The 19,069-nt window shown below is 54.7% G+C and overlaps 1 protein-coding gene across 1 annotated transcript in view; it reads left to right on the forward strand.

Annotated features, from left to right (window-relative positions):
* Positions 1-19,069, forward strand: part of SORL1 (sortilin related receptor 1) — a 146,088-nt gene that overhangs the window by 29,717 nt on the left and 97,302 nt on the right. Inside the window, exons 4-11 of the mRNA XM_059676766.1 lie at positions 1,379-1,540; positions 3,241-3,308; positions 9,320-9,500; positions 12,091-12,192; positions 13,330-13,499; positions 15,483-15,675; positions 17,612-17,729; positions 17,940-18,013. Coding sequence (XP_059532749.1) covers positions 1,379-1,540; positions 3,241-3,308; positions 9,320-9,500; positions 12,091-12,192; positions 13,330-13,499; positions 15,483-15,675; positions 17,612-17,729; positions 17,940-18,013 — 1,068 coding nt within the window. The remainder of the gene's footprint in view (positions 1-1,378; positions 1,541-3,240; positions 3,309-9,319; positions 9,501-12,090; positions 12,193-13,329; positions 13,500-15,482; positions 15,676-17,611; positions 17,730-17,939; positions 18,014-19,069) is intronic.

Raw genomic sequence — 19,069 nt, forward strand, 5'->3', positions numbered from 1 at the left:
GGAGCTGTGTCTCCTGATCTGTCTTCCCAACTGGCTGGCCCGGTGCTTGTTTCTGCAGAAGATCCCCCCAGCCCCCGCGCCCCCCCCCCCCCCCCCCCCCCGCAATGTGACTTGGAGGAGGTTGCCCTGGGCCCCAGGGGAGGTAGGAGGAGGGCAGAGGACGGTGTAGGAGTCCGTCCCTCAAGACTTTCCTGCCTGGCGGGAGCTCTGGCTCCACTAGGAGTTGTATTTGCTGCTTTGGTCCCCACTGCCCTGCTCCCTCGCGCATGTCCAGCTCATGTCCATGCAGCATGGCTGCTCTCAGGATGCTGAGGGACGGGGACCTGCTCCTCTTCCGGCCCCAGAGAGGGAGACCCCAGGTGCCCCCGTGCCTGCGCCTGCCACGCGCGCTGGTAGCAGAGGTGGAATGTAAAGTATTTAGCCACTGGATTGGCACTGACCACTCAGACCTGCCTGACGTGGGAGCTGGTCCGGAAGGCCACCCTTCGGGCGGGCACTAACCCTTTAGCTGCTGGGCTTGGGGGAGGTCTTGGCGAAGCGGCCAGCCCGCTGCAGCTTTGGAGGAACACCCACAGGTTTCAGGGAAGTGGGGTGTGGAAGCAGTTTTTAAAAATATATTTGTATTGATTTAGAGAAGAAGGGAGAGGGAGAGAGAGAATCATTGATCGGCTGCCTCCTGCACGCCCCACACTGGAGATCCAGCCTGCAGCCCAGCATAGGCACTGACTGGGAATCCAACTGTGACCTCCTGGTTCAAAGGTTCATGCTCAACCACTGACACATTAGATGGGCCTTGCAAGAGTGGGTGTTGGGACAGGCACATGGAGCAGCGATCACAGGCTATTTATCCCGAGGGTGCGAGTCCCTCCTCCGGCTCCTCATTGGCTGAGCACCATGGTCACCTGTTCCCTCATAGGTCGCCCAGGTCTGCTCTCTCCCATTGGGCCATTTAAGAGGATGGACTGAGGCTTTTTCCAGTTGCCTCCCCCCCCCACACCCCCCCAGTTGAGGTGGGCGCCCCTGGGGTTTCCACCAGGATGCTGGCCCACGCCCACAGTTCTTTGTTTGTACATCCTCTCCCCTCCTCCCCACATTCTGTGTGCCCTGGGGAAACTCCGTGATGCTTCCATCCAAAGCCGGCCATGCTGGGGCGGACCACAGAGGCCCACTTCCCACACAGGTTCATTATCTGGTTAAACGCAAGCCCGTCCTGCACCCGTGCCTTTGCTGAGTCATACGGGTGTGCACCTGCCTCCCTCAGCGGGAGCGGGTGAGAGAGCAGGAGGGGTGAGCCTGCAGGCCCGCGTGCCAGGCGCTCACTGCGGGAGGGTATTGGCGGCTCCGCCAGGCCCGCTCCAGCTGCCTCCTTCCTCTGCAGTACATCTTCGCAGACGCCTACGCCCAGTACCTCTGGATCACGTTCGACTTCTGCAACACCATCCGAGGCTTTTCCATCCCGTTCCGGGCCGCCGATCTCCTCCTGCACAGCAAGGCCTCCGACCTCCTCCTGGGCTTCGACAGGTCTCACCCCAACAAGCAGGTAAGAGAGTGTCCGAGCATGGCGGGCGGGGCTCCGCCGGGTTCCTCCCTGCCTCTGTCCTGTGGACTGTGTCCTCTGAGTGACCTTCCCCGGCCCTTCCCTCCTCCGCCCTCAAGCTCAGCCTTTGTAGCTGTTGTGCGCTCCCTGGGGAAGGAATGCACCTGAGCCAGGGCGCACCTAGCCCCTGGCAGGCCCCGTTCCTTAAGTCTGATGCCCTCCTCCGGGCGGTCGGGACCCTTTGTCAGCCTCAGAGCAGTGGGGAGCCTGGCGCCAGCCCTGCAGAGCCCGCCAGCCACATTCCGCTGTGCCTTTTCTTCCCTCTACCTCCGCTCTGCTGCTGCCTGCCATGTGCCTGAATTTACCACGGACACGCATCTTCTCTTGGTGTGCGTGTGTGCCAACGCACAGCATAAATGTGCGCGTTTCTTCTCAACCCAAATTCGAGAGGGTGAGCGATGGGAAGGAGAGCTGAGTGGCACTTATATTTCAAAGCTGACACTGGCGAGTTGAGAAGAGTGGCCTGGCATAACTCTGTGAGACCTGCAGATCCTGGACTCCATAGATCCAGGATTGGATCTGTGATAAGTTTTGAATGACTTTGCTCAGAGAAAGCTTGGAACATTCCTTTTCCTTTGCAGGTTGTTTAGCCAAAACGTGATCTGTTTACCTTCGCATGCATAGGGGGCGCTCCCTCCGTGTGGGCAGGGCCAGCTCACCAGTGTGGCTGGGTTATTGCTGTCTGTGGTCTCCTGCTGCTCACCGCAGGGCGGTCAGGCCGAGGGGCACAGGGGTGCCTGGGGAGGGGGAGGGCTTTGGCGGGTTACTTGCTCACAGCGTAGCCTCCTGTGTGTTCAGCGACCCTCTGGTCCTTTCTGATCCTGTACTTGACCAGCGTCCTCTCCATCTCCTTCACGGTTGTGGCCATTGCACAGTTTTTTAAAAATATTTATTTATTTTAATCCTCACCTGAGGATGTTTTTCCATTGATTTTTAGAGAGAGTGGAAGAGAGAGGGAAAGACAGAGAGAAACATCGATGTGAGAGAAACATATCGATGGGTGGCCTCCTGCATGTGCCCTGACCAGGGCTTGGGTCGGGGAGGAGCCTGCAGTTGAGGTACATGCCCTTGACCAGAATTGAACCCGGGACCCTTCGGTCCGCAGGCCAAACCGGCTGGGGCTGGTTGTGTAGTTTTAAGGACTCTTCCCCAGGTGAGAAGTGCCAAGCATCGTCCTTTTGTTTTGACCATTATCTGAGGGCTAGTCTTGAGGAAATACAGTTTCTGATAATCCACAAATGGAAGACAAGTCCCATCATTTCCTTCCCGGGCCTGTGGAGACCTTAGTCACTATGGAGGAAACACAGAGGGGCGGAGGGCTCCCCTCCGGCTGGTCTCCCTGGGAGTGACGCGCTGGCCCCGGCCAGCCGTGGTGCCATCCTCGCAGCCCCCAGCCTCTGCAGCGGGTTTCGTGGGTTTGGCAGCCGCCAGCCTCTGCGGCGGGTTTCGGTGGGTTTGGCAGCCCCCAGCCTCTGCGGCGGGTTTCGGTGGGTTTGGCAGCCCCCAGCCTCTGCGGCAGGTTTTGGCGGGTTTGGCAGCCCCCAGCCTCTGCGGCGGGTTTCGGGTTTTGGCGGGTTTGGCAGAGCCATTAGGTCGTGCCGCTTCTCCCCTCACAGCCACGCTTGTCACTTTGGTCTTTGCAGCTGTGGAAGTCGGACGATTTTGGCCAGACCTGGATCCTGATTCAGGAGCATGTGAAGTCCTTTTCTTGGTAAGTCCTGTCAGCTCAGAAAATGAATTCCATAATCTCCTTTTTCCAGTTCAGCTCCAGCAAGGTGGGGGGCGGGGGCGCGGACGGAGTGGGGGGCAAACCTCCCTCACCTGAAATGTGGAGCCTTTGGGCCAGCGGTGCATTCTCTAGTCGGGGAGTGTGGCAGGCGGTGCATTCTCCAGACGGGGGAGTGTGGCGGGCGGTGCATTCTCCAGACGGGGGAGTGTGGCAGGCGGTGCATTCTCCAGACAGGGGAGTGTGGCGGGCGGTGGGAGATGAGAGCGGAGGCTTCTTGAGGCGTTGGCTCCTGTGTCCTCAGTCCACCAGGGAGCGTGGGGATCTTAGTGCTCTTTCGGGTGGAGAGGTTTCTGAAGACATTCATTTTTATAGCATCCCATCAGAAGTGGGGAATTTTCTCTATATAAGATCAATTCATTTGTTCATTCATTACATAGTTTTTTGGATGTCCACTGAATGTAAAAAGATGCTAAATGTGCTTTCGGGCAGTGATGGCGAACCTTCTGAGCTCGGCGTGTCAGCATTTTGAAAAACCCTAACTTAACTCTGGCGCCCTGTCACATATAGAAATTTTTTGATATTTGCAACCAGAGTAAAACAAAGATTTATATTTTTGATATTTACTTTATATATTTAAATGCCATTTAACAAAGAAAAATCAACCAAAAAAATGAGTTTGCGTGTCCCCTCTGACACCCGTGTCATAGGTTCGCCATCACTGCTTTAGGGTGTGTGAAGTTGACTAATTCATGGATAAACTTGTTAAGGAGATTGTAGTTTAGGAGATACAGAAAGATTTTTTTAAAAACAAAAAAATTATTGATTGATTTTAGAGAGACAGAAAGAAACATCTATTTGTTGTCCCACTTTTTCATGCATTGATTGGTTGATTCTTGTATGTGCCTGACGTGGATCGAGCCTGGGATGACGCTCTAACCGGAGCCCCTGGCCAGGGTGGAAAGACCATTTTTGCACCTAATACATGTTAAGAAGCTCGGGAATCGTGGGCCTGGCATGAGACGGTGGAAGTGGGGCCTGTTCTCTGCAGGTGGGCGCTCGTGGACAGCACTGGCTGCATGCAGCAGGTGGGGTGCGCTGTGGGGGTGCAGGAACAGAATGGCCAGATGGAGACGAGATGATGCGGTGCTGGGGTGTAAAACGCTGAGTTTTATTTTGGGGCCGTGTGTTGGGTAAAGATGGGAGAGGAGTTTGGACTGATTCTGAAAGCGATGGAAGCCTTTGTTGGTTGCTGAGAAGGAAGGTGAAATCAACAGGCTTTTAAAAGTACAGTTGTTTCTAGTCCTAGTTGCTTCTGATCTTTTTCTGTTACAGGGTCCTTGGATCAAAAATAGATATATTTATTGATTTCAGAGAGGAAGGGAAAGGGAGAGAGAGAAATGTCAATGATGAGAGAGAATCATTGATTGGCTGCCTCCTACACGCCCCCCTCTCTTCCCCCAGTGATCGAGCCCACAACCTGGGCACATGCTCTGACCGATAATTGAACCACAACCTCCTGGTTCATAGGTTGACCTCAATCACGGAGCCATGCTGCCGGGCACGTTGTATATACTCTTGAATGTATGTGCAGGCGGATATGTAGGACGGATTCCCAGGGGCAGGAACCTGATCACACACAGCAAGCTTGGTATCTCTCCAATATACTCTTGATCTCCCCTCAAGATCCGATCCAGCCATGATCCTCCCCATTTCAGTGTCTAGTTGCTCAGCCCAAAAACTGAGTCATCACTGAGTCCAAGTTTCTTTCCTACTTCCCATTCCGCCTACCAGGAGTCCCGAGGGCGCCCCCTTCAGTGTGTGGCCGGGATGTCCTGCTCGGACGGCCACCGGCTGGCTCCCTGCACAGCACAGAGCCAGGCCCATCCTGTGAACGCTCAGGTCCTGCTCCTCTGCTTCGAGCCCTCGTGCCGTCCTGTTTCTCTCAGGCAGATGCCAGGCACACTCCTGCCACTCGCGTGGCACCTGTTATTCTCTTCAGCTCTCGCTGAAGCTCGGTCACTGCTTACTCCCTGACCTCAGCCAGGGCCGCTGGAACACACGCCCCCAGGAGGTCTGTCCCCAGGGCCCATGCAATGGCAGCTGCTCTCCTGGTTCCCAGGCTGCAGTACCTGAGGGTTCTTTGCACAGCACTTAGAGCTGTCACTCTTATTATCTGTCTTTCTCTCTTTAGTAAAATAAAAGCTACACGAGGACAGGGGCTTTTGTCAGTTTTGTGCATTGATATATCCCCGGTGAATGAAGCTTTGAAATTATAACTTTCGTGGAAATTGCCAAATTTTCTACAGAAAGACGCAAATTTCAGCAGCATAGAACTGTGCGTCTCTCCAAGCCTGTGTGTTAGGAAAGAAATACTATCTCAGTGTAGTTTCCGTTTGCACTTTTCTGGTTGTGAATGATTTGGGACCTCTTTTACCCTTTAGGTTCATTTTTGTATATTTTTGGTGACACGTCTGTTCTGCCATTAGCCCTTTGACGACTGGATTCATCATTGTTTTATTACTGGTTACCAGGAGCTCTCGATATATTTGAGATTAGTTCTTCGTGATATGAGATAGATTGTGTGTATTTATATTTTCCAGTTTGTCATTCCTTTTTAAAAAATATATATTTTTATAGATTTCAGAGAGGAAGGGAGAGGGGGAGAGAGAGTGAAACATCACGATGAAAGAGAATCATTGATCAGCTGCCTCCTGCACGCCCCCCATTGGGGGTCGAGCCTGCAACCTGGGCATGTGCCCTTGACCGGAATCAAACCTGGGACCCTTCAGTCCGCAGGCCATCAGTCTATCCAGAGCCAAACCGGCCAGGGCTGTCTGTTCACTTTTAATTTTATCTTCATTAGATGTAGCGGCCCAGCGGGAAGGGAGGTACTCTGTGCCTCTTTCACCAGGAGCCTGTGAGGAGGAGTGTCTCTGAGTTGCATTGCTCCCTAGGGCTTGAGGCCAGTGCAGATGGGGCCCCGGCGAACCTCACCTCGAGCTGCCTTGGCAGAGAGGGCGGCTGTTTCCGGCCAGTTGTTCTTTTCCTTGGGCAGAGGTTGTGGAGCCTCAGTGAGATTGCAGCCCTACCCTCGTCCGGTCCGAGTGCGCCCTCCATCAAGGAATGCCCGCAGCGCTTTGGGTGCTTTCAGGGACAAGTAGCTCTTTCACTTGTTTGGGGACCATGTGCTAGGAGGGAAAACCGGCTGGATGACTAAACAAGGATGCTTTGTGCTGGGAATTAGTGTGACATGCAGATAGTTTAGGGCGGGCTCATCTCCGTTTAGATAAGTGTGTGAGGGTGTCAGGGCGTCTCAGGCCATTTGGAGGCCCCCCTAGGGCTCCCCACAGTAAGTGCGAGTGTGATCTCACCCCGCAGAGAGCAGTGGCAGCCTTTGGAGCAGCAGGAGAGCCGGAAACCTACCCCGTGTGCTATCCAGAGCTGGAGGCTGGTAGACGGGACGGGGAGGAGCTGCGGGTGGGGCCGGATGCCCAGGGAGCCGGGAGGCCAGGCAAGGCTGGTGACTGCTGGGCGATAGAGCAGGGCATGGGATTTCCAGATGAGGGCACACAGAAGAGGAGGCAGGTGTGGGTGAACGTAAGAAAGGGGAGGCCAGGCAAGGCTGGTGACTGCTGGGCGGTAGAGCAGGGCATGGGATTTCCAGATGAGGGCACACAGAAGAGGAGGCAGGTGTGAGTGAACGTAAGAAAGGGGAGGCCAGGACTGCAAAACGCAAACTCGCAACCTTGTAGGGCATGGATCTCAACCTTCCTAACGCCGCGACCCTTTAATACAGGTCCTCATGTTGTGGTGACCCCCACCCATAAAATTATTTCTGTTGCTACTTCGTAACTGTAATTTTGCTACTGTTATGAATCGTCATGTAAATATCTGATATGCAGGATGTATTTTCATTGTTACAAATTGAACATCATTAAAGCACAGTGATGAATCACAAAAATAGTATGTCATTATAGATGTGTTTTCCGATGGTCTTAGGTGGCCCCTGTGAAAGGTTCATTTGACCCCCGAGGGGTGGCGACCCACAGGTTGAGAACCGCTGCCCTAGGGGGCGCGGCTCTCAGAAAGGGCGGTCCCCGCGGGGTTACGGAACTGACCTGGCCAGAAGCCACAGCTTTGTTTCTCGTCTGAGTCTGAACAGCAGAGGTGAGCTGTCCTCAGACTTCCCCTCTGCCTTTTAAAACACCCCGCAGCCTCATGCTCATGTGCATGTCGCCCGGAGCAGAGGGGGTACTTTAGTCAGTGCTTCTAATTGTGGAGGAGAAGGGAGCAGGCCACCCCTCACTGCGCAGAGCCCGTGACATTAGGCCCAAACCCCGGCTTCTCCAGCGACTCTTCCCTCCCGGTTACGGGGCCAAAGGTCTTCCCTGTGCAAAGAGGCTCTTCCGTTCTTCTCTTCTTACCGCCTTCTCTCTTTCTCCCCAACTTTCCCTTCCTTCCCTCCCCCCTTCCCTTATTCTTTCCTCATTCTTTCATTCTTTTTTCTTTTTCTTTTTCCGTTAATCCTTGCCATCCATTGATTTTTAGGGAGAGTAGAAGAGAGAAAGACAGAAATATCGATGTGAGAGAAACACATCGATGGTTGCCTCCTGCACAAGCTCAGACCAGGCAGACCAGGGCCCGGGCCAGGGAGGAGCCTGCAACCCAGGTACGTGCCCTTGACTGGAATCGAACCCGGGACCCTTCTGTCCGCAGGCCGACGCTCTATCCCCTGAGCCACACCGGCCAGGGCCATTCTCTTTTTCTTAGAATATGCTCTTGGCAGTGCATCTTGAAGCTTCTCGTTTGGTGCCCTAACCTTCATTATCCGAGCTCTGTGCATGGGAGGAACTCAGGCCCCTGTGGTGGGTGAGCTCTGCCTTCCTCACCTTTGCCGGGTGCGGGTCGGCCTGGCCTCAGGGCGTGAGGAACCTGGGGCGGGTCCGTCCCCTGGGCTGCGGCTTGGGCTGTATTTGGGGGAACAGCAGTGCAGGGGCGCTTCTCCAGGGCAGTTTGATCTCCTCCCTCTGCTGGTCCCCTTTTGGAGGAGCCCTGGGATTATGGCCTGGAGACGCAGTGCAGCAGGATCAATTCAGGTGGGAGCGCTGTGGGATAAAAAGACAGAAGGCGTGGTTTGAAAGGCGTTTGTTCTCTCTTGGAAGCTCAGAGAGCTGCAGTGTGGGGACCGCCATACATTGTAACTTGGTACATTCAGTGTCGAATGATACAAGAAGCAGTACCGTGTCAGGTAAGGGGACTGCTTCAGAGCCCATCCAACCAAAGCAGTTTCCTACGTTTGAACGCATATAAAATGAATTAAAACGCTTGAAATCCGGTGCCGGGGAGACGGGGTGCACGCCGGGAGGCGCGGTGCCGGCCGGTGAGACGGGGTGCACGCCGGGGAGGCGCGGTGCCAGTCGGGAGTGGGAAGCCAGCATGGGGTAAGGCTTCCTAGAAGGGAGGCTTGAACTTGGCCCCCGGAAGATGAGACTGAGAGGTGCAGGTGAGGGTGTGGGAAGGCCTCCCTGCGGGGGGTGCAGAGCTGACAGAAGTGCGGGGAGAGATGCACCCCGTTTCTGAAGGTCAGTGTGCGCAGAGTTGTGAGGGAGACTCGCAGGACAGGGCGCGCATCTCACTGGTGAACCGGCAGCAGCGGCCTGAGCAGGAGGAGGTGGGGGGGGGGGCGGGGGGGAGGCCTTGGAAGGATGTGCCTGCCTGGCCCCCACGCGGGTTCCTCCTGAGTTATCCTCCCGAGAACCCAGCATCCTGGCAAACTCCTTCACTCCCCCGGGGTTTGTCACCGAGGCCAGAAACGTGCTGACAGCCTCAAGCCGGCCTTCTGGATCCCAGCACCCCCTCTTTACTCTTCCTTTCCCCACGCTGCGAACGGACCGGGAGCAGCCCAGGGGGATGCTGGCAGCACTGGCGGTCCCAGCGTCCTGGCCTGCCTCGGGACACACTGGGAAAGGTGGTGACACTGTTGTTTCTTTCAGGGGGATTGATCCCTACGACAAGCCAAACACCATCTACGTGGAAAGGCACGAGCCCTCCGGGTACTCCACAGTTTTCCGAAGCACAGACTTCTTCCAGTCCCGGGAGAACCAGGAGGTGATCCTGGAGGCAGTGAGAGACTTCCAGCTGCGGGACAAGTACATGTTTGCCACCAAGGTGGTGGTGAGTGGAAGGTGCCGAGGAATGAGCTGCTCGGAGCGTCCCTTCTGAGGCTTGGCGTTCTGTGGTCATCGGGGGGTGGGGGGGCTGGCCTGGACAGTGCTGGCAGAGACGGACATGCCCGGAGGGCGTGGGAGGTCCCGGAGGTCGAGCGGTGGAGAAGCTCTGAGATCTGGTGGTTTTGCATGCGTCCTCTACAAACACATGTTTCTTTGAAATCCCAATGAAAAGAACTCAGGGAGGAGGGAGGAGCTCAGCGGCGTTTCTTTCATTCCACTGCCTGACTTCTTTCCAGTGGGCCTGTTCCTTTGTGATGGGGTGGGGCCACAACATTAGTAACAAAGAAACAGAATTTCTGGAGGATGAAGCCCAGAAATCAGGATTTTAAAAAGATTCCCAGGTGATTCTAATGTGCAGCCCAGGTTGAGAACCACTGCGTTCGGCGGAGTCCTCTGTGAGTTTTGGGCCCACGTGCAGTTACGTGGCTAACGGAATATGAGTCAGGGGCCGCGAGAGTTAGAGCTCTAAGAAGGGCAGTAATTCAGCTTTCAGCTGTGAGGAAGTAGCTGCCCGCCCAGACTTGGGGAGCATTTCCCCCTTGACTGGGTGGGTTGGAGCCAGATGCTGAAATAGAGAGTTTGCTCATCTCACAGAGCTTAATTATTTAGCAGGGCTTGCCTTGCAACTGTATCAAGTGGTAAGTTGCAACTAAACTGTCCTGTGTCCGGGAGAGGACAGGCCCAGCCAAGAGCGCTGGCCTGTGTCCGGGGGGTATAAGCTCGCTTTCTTGATGGCAGCCAGTGGCCGGGACCTCGGCTCTGAGGCCCCTGGGAACTGGGAGGTTGCTCTGCTTCCTGTCGCTGTTACCCTCCAGGGCAAGTGAGATGTAATATTTTCCTCCAGGTTCTCATTCATGTGATTGGCAGCTGGCCAGGCAGACGCGGGTCCAAGCCCTTGGGATTCGGGGTGTAGAGAGGCCTCCCCAACAGGGAAGTCAGGGAGCAAGGCTGGAATGAGGAGAGGGGATGTGGGCGGCTAAAGGCGGGAGGGCTTCCCCACCACATGCCTGGAGAAATGTTTTCTTTTTTTAAATAATACATTTTTACTGATTTCAGAGAGGAAGGGAGAGGGAGAGAGAGAAACATCGATGATGAGAGAGAATCATTGATCGGCTGCCTCCTGCAAGCCCTGCACTGGGGATCCAGCCGGCAACCTGGGCATGTGCCCTGACCGGGACTTGAACCTTGGCCTCCTGGTTCATAGGTCGACACTCACCACTGAGCCATGCTGGTAGGACTTTGGAATTTATACATGTTTTTCTGGGAACTATTTTCTTATTCAGGTGATACACTTTACATTTTTAATAGGTCTCTATTTCCTACTGGTCCCACACTGAGTACAAACTATTAACACGGTTTTTAGGTGCCCCTGGCTTTTTTAAAACAAAGGACTTTCCACACTTGTCAGTGGTGGTTTGAATACGTGTGTGTGTTGCTCAGAAGAGTCAGACGTGACATGGTGTCTGTCGGCTTGCTCTCCACGTGGTACTTACTGGGCAGCTGTGAGCACAGCCCGCCACCGTGAGGAGACACGGGTGTGCTCCGTATTCTGTGGGGAGCTGGGGTCCACAGTGGGCAGTCGTGAGCCGTCGAGGAGGAGGCAGCCAGCCCAGCCCTCCAGGGCGCCTGCTGGCCACGCCTGTGGTGATGGCCACGTGAGGAGGGCCCCCCTCAGAAGTGCACAAGCACAGAAAGCGCCTGTGCTGCTGTCGTGTTCGTGAATCACTGAGAACCTGCAAAGGGCGGCCCCTCCCTAGCGGAGTGATGAGTGCATCTGCACAAAACGTGTGCGCGGTGCTTCCGGTTCCGGGGCCGTTTAAACCCGTCCAGAGAGCAGCCCCAGTCCGACTCCGCTCCTCCTCTTGTAGTTACACAGCGGCCTCGGGAGATGCAGGGGTCTCCTCTTAACTCGTGTTTTACACTCATTGTTGTGGTTCCAGCCACGGTTTCATATCTAAAACACAATGTGACGTGGTCAGTACCACGTGGAATACTCTGTACTCTACCAGAAAAACCCCCAAAACAAACACCATATTTTAGCAAAATACCTTCACCAACGAGAAGTATTAAAAGACTGAAAAATTGAATCAGTGAATGTTCCCCCGTTCTTGGTACCAGTGAAAGCCTGAGTCAGGTGTCCTCATAACCTGCAGGGGGCACTGGGGTGGAGGAGAATGTATGCCTGGTGTGTGTGCGCTCACCATGGTGGTTTCGGCTGGAAGCTCTGCCCACCCGTCCTCAGCCTCGTCCCGCGGCCCCTCCCCTCCCCTCTCCGCTTGAGCTGTGGGGGGCTCCATCCCTTCCCCAGCCCACGTCTCACCTCACAGCGTGGTCCTCCTCCTCTCGCATCCGGGAGCGCCTGGGCTCCATTGCAGACCCGTCTGGGGGCACGCTGAGCGGACGCTGCGGGAAGCACGTCTCTGGGGCGCACTCCCTGCTGAGCGTCTCCGTGGAATTTAGGGCCCGACTCCTGTTTTGCACGTAGTTTGAGGGGCTGATGCAGCATCACTGATTGTCCTCCTCTTCCTCGGCAGCACCTCCCGGGCAGCCAGCAGCTGCCGTCCGTGCAGCTCTGGGTCTCCTTTGGCCGGAAGCCCATGCGAGCAGCCCAGTTTGTCACCAGACATCCCATTAATGTAAGTGGGTTCTTCAGGGCCGGGAGGAGGCGTCACTGTCCCTGCAGGGCCAGGACAGGGCGCTGTGGGTGTCGTGTCGGGGACATTTGACCAGGCGCCTGAGTCACTTTCCAGAAAGGTCTCCAGAGCCATTATGCTCTGGGGGTCGGGGGGGGGGGGGGGGGGTCGGGTTTCTTCTCCAGCGTGGGAAGTGCAGCTGAGCCGGACCCTGCATTTGCTGTAAGTGGGAGAGGGCAGCGAGGGCAGAGGCCGGGGCCAGGCCCGTGCCGGACAGCAGCGCTTACCGAAGGCCCTGCTGGGTTACACACTCTGGGTTCAGAAAGGTGTCAGGTTCAGGTCCTGCCTTTCAGGTGCAGAGGCTGAGAAGCCCACGGGGGAGCACACGTAGTCAGAGGCCATGGGTGTTGCTCAGAAAGGTCAGGTGGGCTGAGTCATCAGAGACGTGGCCGCAGGGGAAGCAGCCCCTGAAGGCCCTGACACTGGCCGTCGGCGTGGAAGGCCAGGGCTCCGGGGTGTCTGGTAGAAACACTGCTGGTCTTTGCTTCCTGCGGGCTCAGCTGCCGGCGGTCACCTTGGAGAAAAAGGCAAGGACGCTCATGGTCATCTAGATTGCGTTCTGTACTGATGGTAGGTCTTCGGGGAAGAAGGGAGACATTAACTAAAAGAGGTTTTTAGGTCACGTATGGCGTTCGTGGCCCATTTTCCAGCCAGAGCCCCCTTCCAGCGGCCCAGCAGCCTCGGTCTCCAGAGGGAGGGGAGGCAGCCCTGTGCCGGTCTTGGGGCGCGGTCACGCTCTGTGGGCGTCATTGCTCTAGCCAAGGGTGGGAACGCCGCCCCGGGGCCCGCGGAGGCTGCGAGATCGCCCTGCCAAGGCTGAGTGGTGACTTAATTAAATGTCTGACCAAGCACAGCAGGCTGGTTTTTAAGTTGGTAACTTCGGCCCGAGAACGATGCCAACATATTCAAACGCAGAAAAAGAAGGGCAGGGGCACGTATGTAAGTTCCTGCCGCGTTAGGCACAGATGTCCAGGTTCAGAAAGGGCTGGAGTTTGGGGGAGAGAAGATCCCACCTGCTCCCCTCACCGAGGGAGCGCCCAGGACCGCGTGGCTCATCATTCTTTCCTTTTCGTCCCCAAGGAGTATTACGTCGCAGACGCCTCCGAGGACCAGGTGTTTGTGTGTGTCAGCCACAGTGACAACCGCACTGACTTGTACATCTCGGAGGCGGAGGGGCTGCGGTTTTCCCTGTCCCTGGAGAACGTGCTCTACTACAGCCCGGCTGGGGCCGGCAGTGACACGCTGGTCAGGTAAGGACCCCGCCTCTGCCCGCTCCTCAGATCCGCGGGGCCCGCTTCTCAGAGTCGCAGGACTGGCCTCTCGTTGTTGGTTTTCGGCAATAGCTGCACATTTTCACTCAGTTGGGGGTGTTTTCAAAAACCCCACTCCTGGCTCCAGGTCCCAGAGATGACAGTTGGACTGGTTTGGGTGCGAGTCCCCAGGTGATTCTGGTGGCTGCCCGGCTGAGCACCGCTGCTGTAGGCGACATTTAGTATCTGAGCCACTGTCCGCCTCTCACTCAGGGTTCTTGTTCAGGTGCCCGGTTTTGTGTGAGGTATTGTTCTGTCTATGGAAGGACACTGACGTCCTTGATCCTTTATCAGTAAATCACGCGGTGAGTTGATTGTTCTGCAGTAACGGGGCTCCTGGGCTCCGGAAGGCCCTGGGGCTGGGGGTTCAGTGCCGTGGCCGGGGGCACTGATTCCTGCGTGCCACCTTTGTCCTGTGACAACCAGACTTCCGGGAGCTGTCCCCCTGATAGGCTCCCCCTCTGCTCTTGGGCAGTGTCCTCTGGCCAAGCTGATGACTGGTCTGCGTGGAGGTCGGGCTCTAAAGCTGTGGCCCCGGGTCAGAGGGCACGTCCCGCCGTCCGCTGTCCCTCCAGGCTGGCAGCTCATTTAGTCAGCAGTTCGTTCAAGGCAAGGACGCTGCTGCCAAGAGCCCGACCGGCTCTAAGGACAGCAGTGAGGTCCCTGCGCGGGAACTTTCGTCCTCCGTAGGAGAAGACGGGACGTAAACCGATACGTCACGTGCCATGGTGAGTGCAGGCGAACAGGAGAGGTTCACGCGGTATCATTTATGTCGAGGATCATGGAAGTCGGTTCCAGGAGGGTCACGTTAGCAGGTGCCTGAGTTATAGGAGGAGGGAGCCAGGCAGACAACTGAACTGAGCTGCGGCCACAGGGAATAGCAAGAACAGTGACTAACTTTAGAAATAGTGAGGAGGCCAGGGAGGCGCAAACGGAAGGAGGGAGAGAGAATCCAAGAGGATCAGAGGGAGCAGGGCCTTAAAGGGGATGGAAGACATTTAATTTCTCCTTCTTAGTAGAATGCAGGGTTTTGAACAGAAGACAGACATTATCTTTATCATTTAAAAATTGTGAATTGCATTATATAAAGAAAAGTGCATTCAACAAAAGTGGACAGTATTGTAAATAATTTTAAGTGACCACCCATGTAACTTGTATTTTACTTTTTTTAAAAAAAATAAGTTTTATTGATTTTTTTACAGAGAGGAAGGGAGAGGGATAGAGAGTTAGAAACATCGATGAGAGAGAAACACCGATCAGCTGCCTCCTACACACCCCCCCACTGGGGACGTGCCCGCAACCAAGGTACACGCCCCCATTCGGAATCGAACCTGGGACGCCTCAGTCCACAGGCCGACGCTTTAGCCACTGAGCCAAACTGGTCAGGGCATATTTTACTTTTAATTAAAAATTTTATTTGAAAACATTTTAAATGACAGAAGAATATGGACCCTTCATGAATGTGCATGTCACCCTTTAGTGGGGCGTGCTGATCTCAGTAATTCCATTGTAGCGTGTCTGCTGCTAAAGTGACTTCTCTTTAAAAAAGCCAAACTCACTGCTGCCTGGAAATCAGACCAGTGGAGGTGGTGAGAGTGCGAGCCAGAGAATCTTTGTGAAAATGCTGCAGAGACCCAGGCCAGTGGAGGCGGTTGGTGACCAGGCCAGCGGAGGCGGCCGTGGGTGACCAGGCCAGTGGAGGCGCCTTGGGTGACCAGGCCAGGGCAGTGCTGATAATAGGAACGGTTACATTCTGACCATTTGCTAATAGGTTTGCTGACAGATTGGATGAGAGAAGGAGGAGTCCAGAGGCTACCAATGCGACTGGATTGTGCAACTTAACATGGTTAAACTTTATGCTCTTTACAATAGAAACATACTGAGAAGCAGCGCGCCAAGTCCCGCTGTTCCTGTTCTCTGTAGGTACTTTGCGAGTGAGCCGTTTGCTGACTTCCACCGCGTGGAAGGGCTGCAGGGCGTGTTCATCGCCACCCTGGTGAACGGCTCCATGAAGGAGGAGAACATGAGATCAGTCATCACCTTTGACAAAGGGGGCACCTGGGAGTTTCTCCAGGCCCCGGCTGTCACGGGATATGGAGAAAAAATCGATTGCGAGGTACGGATGCTTCCATCTCATTTGGCTTTTCAACACACAGCTTTGTCTGTCGTTCTCCACGCACAGTTCCCAAACTCTGTACGAGGCACACTGGGGTGCCCCGTGGACAGTGTGAGCTTAGGAGGCTCTGTGATCCTGGGCAGCTGGCCCCTGTGCGCTCCTGTCTCCGCCTCTGCTCGCACTGCACTTCTCTGGGTGACATCCTATCTCTGTGAAACTGAGTTCTCAGCAGTGGAGGTGATGGAAGGGAGGTGAGGAAATGGAGTGGGGGCCCGTGACTCCAGGGTGAGAGCCAGCGGGTCCTCACAGCCCGTTATGCAGTGCCTGTGGGTGTTTAAGGATGAAACGAAATCTTGGTTTTGCTTTTGCTGTTTCTGCACAGCACTGCTACTCGCTCTGCTCTGAGCTCTGAGGACTGTGTGCTCTTGGCATGTCTTCTGGCCGATACGTGCTATCAGACATGACCGGCACCACTGTGCTTCGCACCAGGAATGTCTGTCAACCTCTCCCACCGGAAGCTATTTCTATAGAATTTCTTTTAAAATCCCTCTCTGCATATAATTTAGGATTGTCTGATTTCATCTGTCTGTGGCTTCATCAGAAAAGTTAAGGGTACTGAAATGCAGTATTTGGGCCCATTAAATAGTCCTGTATACCAAGCAACTCCTTTCTTTTCCTGCAAAAGAACAGGTATGGTCCCTGGCTCTATCCAGTCACCACATCTCTGTGTTCATCGCACATACAGGACCAGGGTGTGAAGTAGGCGGACAGAGGGACTCAGATAAAAACAAGTAGTACTGATTTTTGAAGAAACGATAATATTTTAGTGAGACATTTACTTGGTCTTTGGGTTATTGAATTTTGTTTGTCTGTGGTTAAATATATACAGTATCTGTGGTTCTTGGGAAAACTTCTTTGGACATTTTGCTTGAAAATGTACTCCCGGATTTATCTTCTGATTGGCACCAACTCTTAACTGAACACATCGCATCGGTACATGCAGACCCTCATTTTCTCAGCAGCGTCTTCGAGATCTCTGAGCTGGGCGTGAGTCAGATGTGAATGGCAGCAGGTTTTTCAGCTTGTGGCGGGGCCTACGCCTGGTTATATAGAATTAATGGCATTGTGAAGAGTCAGCTTCCTGTGTCATCGACTGATCACTGTACAAATGAACTGCATGACAGCTCCTCGGCTTTTAGTTTCTTCTTCTGATTTTAGGTGGTGAAAGACGAGGAGGAAGGTGGAAGAGGTTGGCAGATATTTCTTTGGGACCCAACTCGATTTGCTATAGTTTTCACTTGCCAAACTGTGATGCTGGCCAGATGGATGTTTGTTAGTGATCCTTTTAGTATAAAAAACTGGTGTATCTAGCAAACCAGGTCACCGTTGTTACCTGTCCGTAAGCGCCCACAGAGTGAGCCTGTGCAGGACACATCTGAAACCAGTTCTGGCCACGAGAGTCAGGCACGCCCCTACCCAGAGGCCTTGCCTGCAGAACCAACCTGCAGCCTGAGTGGTGCAGGTCGGTTTGAACAACTCGAAGTCTCCGGGGAACACCTGTAGACGTGCTTGGTACGGATGTGGCATTCTTGAAACGTTTCCTGTGGCTCCTTCGGGGCCTGGACTCGTGCTGTGTCCCGGGACTCACATGGAGAATCCCTGGGGACTGGGGAGAGATCGGTAGCTCTCCGTCTCCTTGAGCTGATGCTGATTTCTGGTTGCTGTTTTGCTGAGTCCCAGCGGAGTTTTTAGCACTTTTCTCTTTCTCTGAGGGGAGGCGTCGGTGCAGTGTGGGGCCAGCGGCTGGGACTGCTTTCCTTTGGGCCTGGCCCCTCCCTCTGCCTCAGGCTGCAATGCCCACTCGCAGGCTTCCGTGTCTGGGGGAGACGTAGGGTTCGCACCACTTGCTGACAGAGCCTGGAACTTGTGTTTGTAGCTGTCCCAGGGCTGTTCCCTGCACCTGGCCCAGCGGCTCAGCCAGCTGCTCAGCCTCCAGCTGCGGAGGATGCCCATCCTGTCCAAGGAGTCGGCTCCTGGTCTCATTGTTGCCACCGGTAAGTGTGCTCTGCCTGTTCTTACCGGGTAAGCGTTTCTCACGTGCAGCCAGCTGCATGGTGGCCACCCACCTCTGCCGCAGCAACTGCTGTTCTGTGGTTTTAAGGCATTCTTAGTTGCTGGATCCTACTCAGAATTTCTAGTTGGACAAGGTGTTGATTACCTGACATATTCTTGAATAAAAAGTCATTGTTCCTGTTGTGTTTCAGGTTCGGTGGGAAAGAACTTGGCCAGCAAGATGAGCGTGTACGTCTCCAGCAGTGCGGGCGCCCGGTGGCGAGAGGTCAGGCCACCTCGGGTCTTGTGTGAGCATGTGCACTGAGCCAGCATTTCAGGAACGCACATGCTTGTGGTGCAGGCACCCATCTCAACTAAGATTATAAGCAGGGAAGCACCTGGAGCCACACACAGTGTCCGCTGCACTGATCTGTATGCACACCTTGTGGTGTGCGCTTGTGATTCTGCAAACATGCTACTTTGAATCAAAAACAGACTTAAAGAAATAAATGTTCTAAGTTATAAGTTCCATGAGCACAAGGCAATGTCCATTTTGCTCACTTTAAAAATATATTTTTATTGATTTCAGAGAGGGAGGGAGGGAGAGAAACATCAATGATGAGAGAGAATCATTGATTGGCTGCCTCTTGCACACCCCCACACGGGGGATGGAGCCCACAACCCGGGCATGTGCCCTTGACTGGAATCGAACCCAGGACCCTTCAGTCCACAGGCCGATGCTCTATCCACTGAGCCAAACCAGCCAGGGCTGCTCACTTTTTTGTCCCTGGGGCCTGGTAGCATCTGGCAGGTGTGGGTGTTCAGTACGTATCGGCTGATCATTAGTAAATGGTCATATAGTCGTCGTGGTGCCAGGCCGGAGCCTCGCGATTTGTTGCTCTTGTGTGTCGACATTGAAATGGAGCCTCCTCTCTGAGCTGTGATCTGCAGGTGCTTTCTTCCATTCTGTGAAGCAGACGGCTTTGGCCTGAGGCTTGTGTAATTAACGTGTGCCCTCAGGCGCTGGTCACACCACTTCTGAGGTACAGCTAGTTCTCTAGTCCTTGGACAGTAGGGACTCCCCAAACTTGTAAACGGAAAGTTCTTCACCAGCCTGCCTGCCTCAAGGGCCAGGGGAGTGCCTCTGCTCTCTTCCGGGGGGCGAGGAGGGTAGCTTTCTGAGGCCCTGCTGCACGTGGGGTAGGGCGGGAGGGCAGCCCCAGAACTCAGCCAAAGCCTCGGTCAGAGCGCCTCCTGCAGGCTGAGTGTGATGTCCGGAGGTAGGTGGGGTTCTCAGAAGAGCTCACGCATAGGTCCTGTCCTCATGCCGCTGCTTATAGGG

Source organism: Myotis daubentonii, chromosome 19 (genome assembly GCF_963259705.1).
Source record: "Myotis daubentonii chromosome 19, mMyoDau2.1, whole genome shotgun sequence".
NCBI classification, from domain to species: domain Eukaryota; kingdom Metazoa; phylum Chordata; class Mammalia; order Chiroptera; family Vespertilionidae; genus Myotis; species Myotis daubentonii.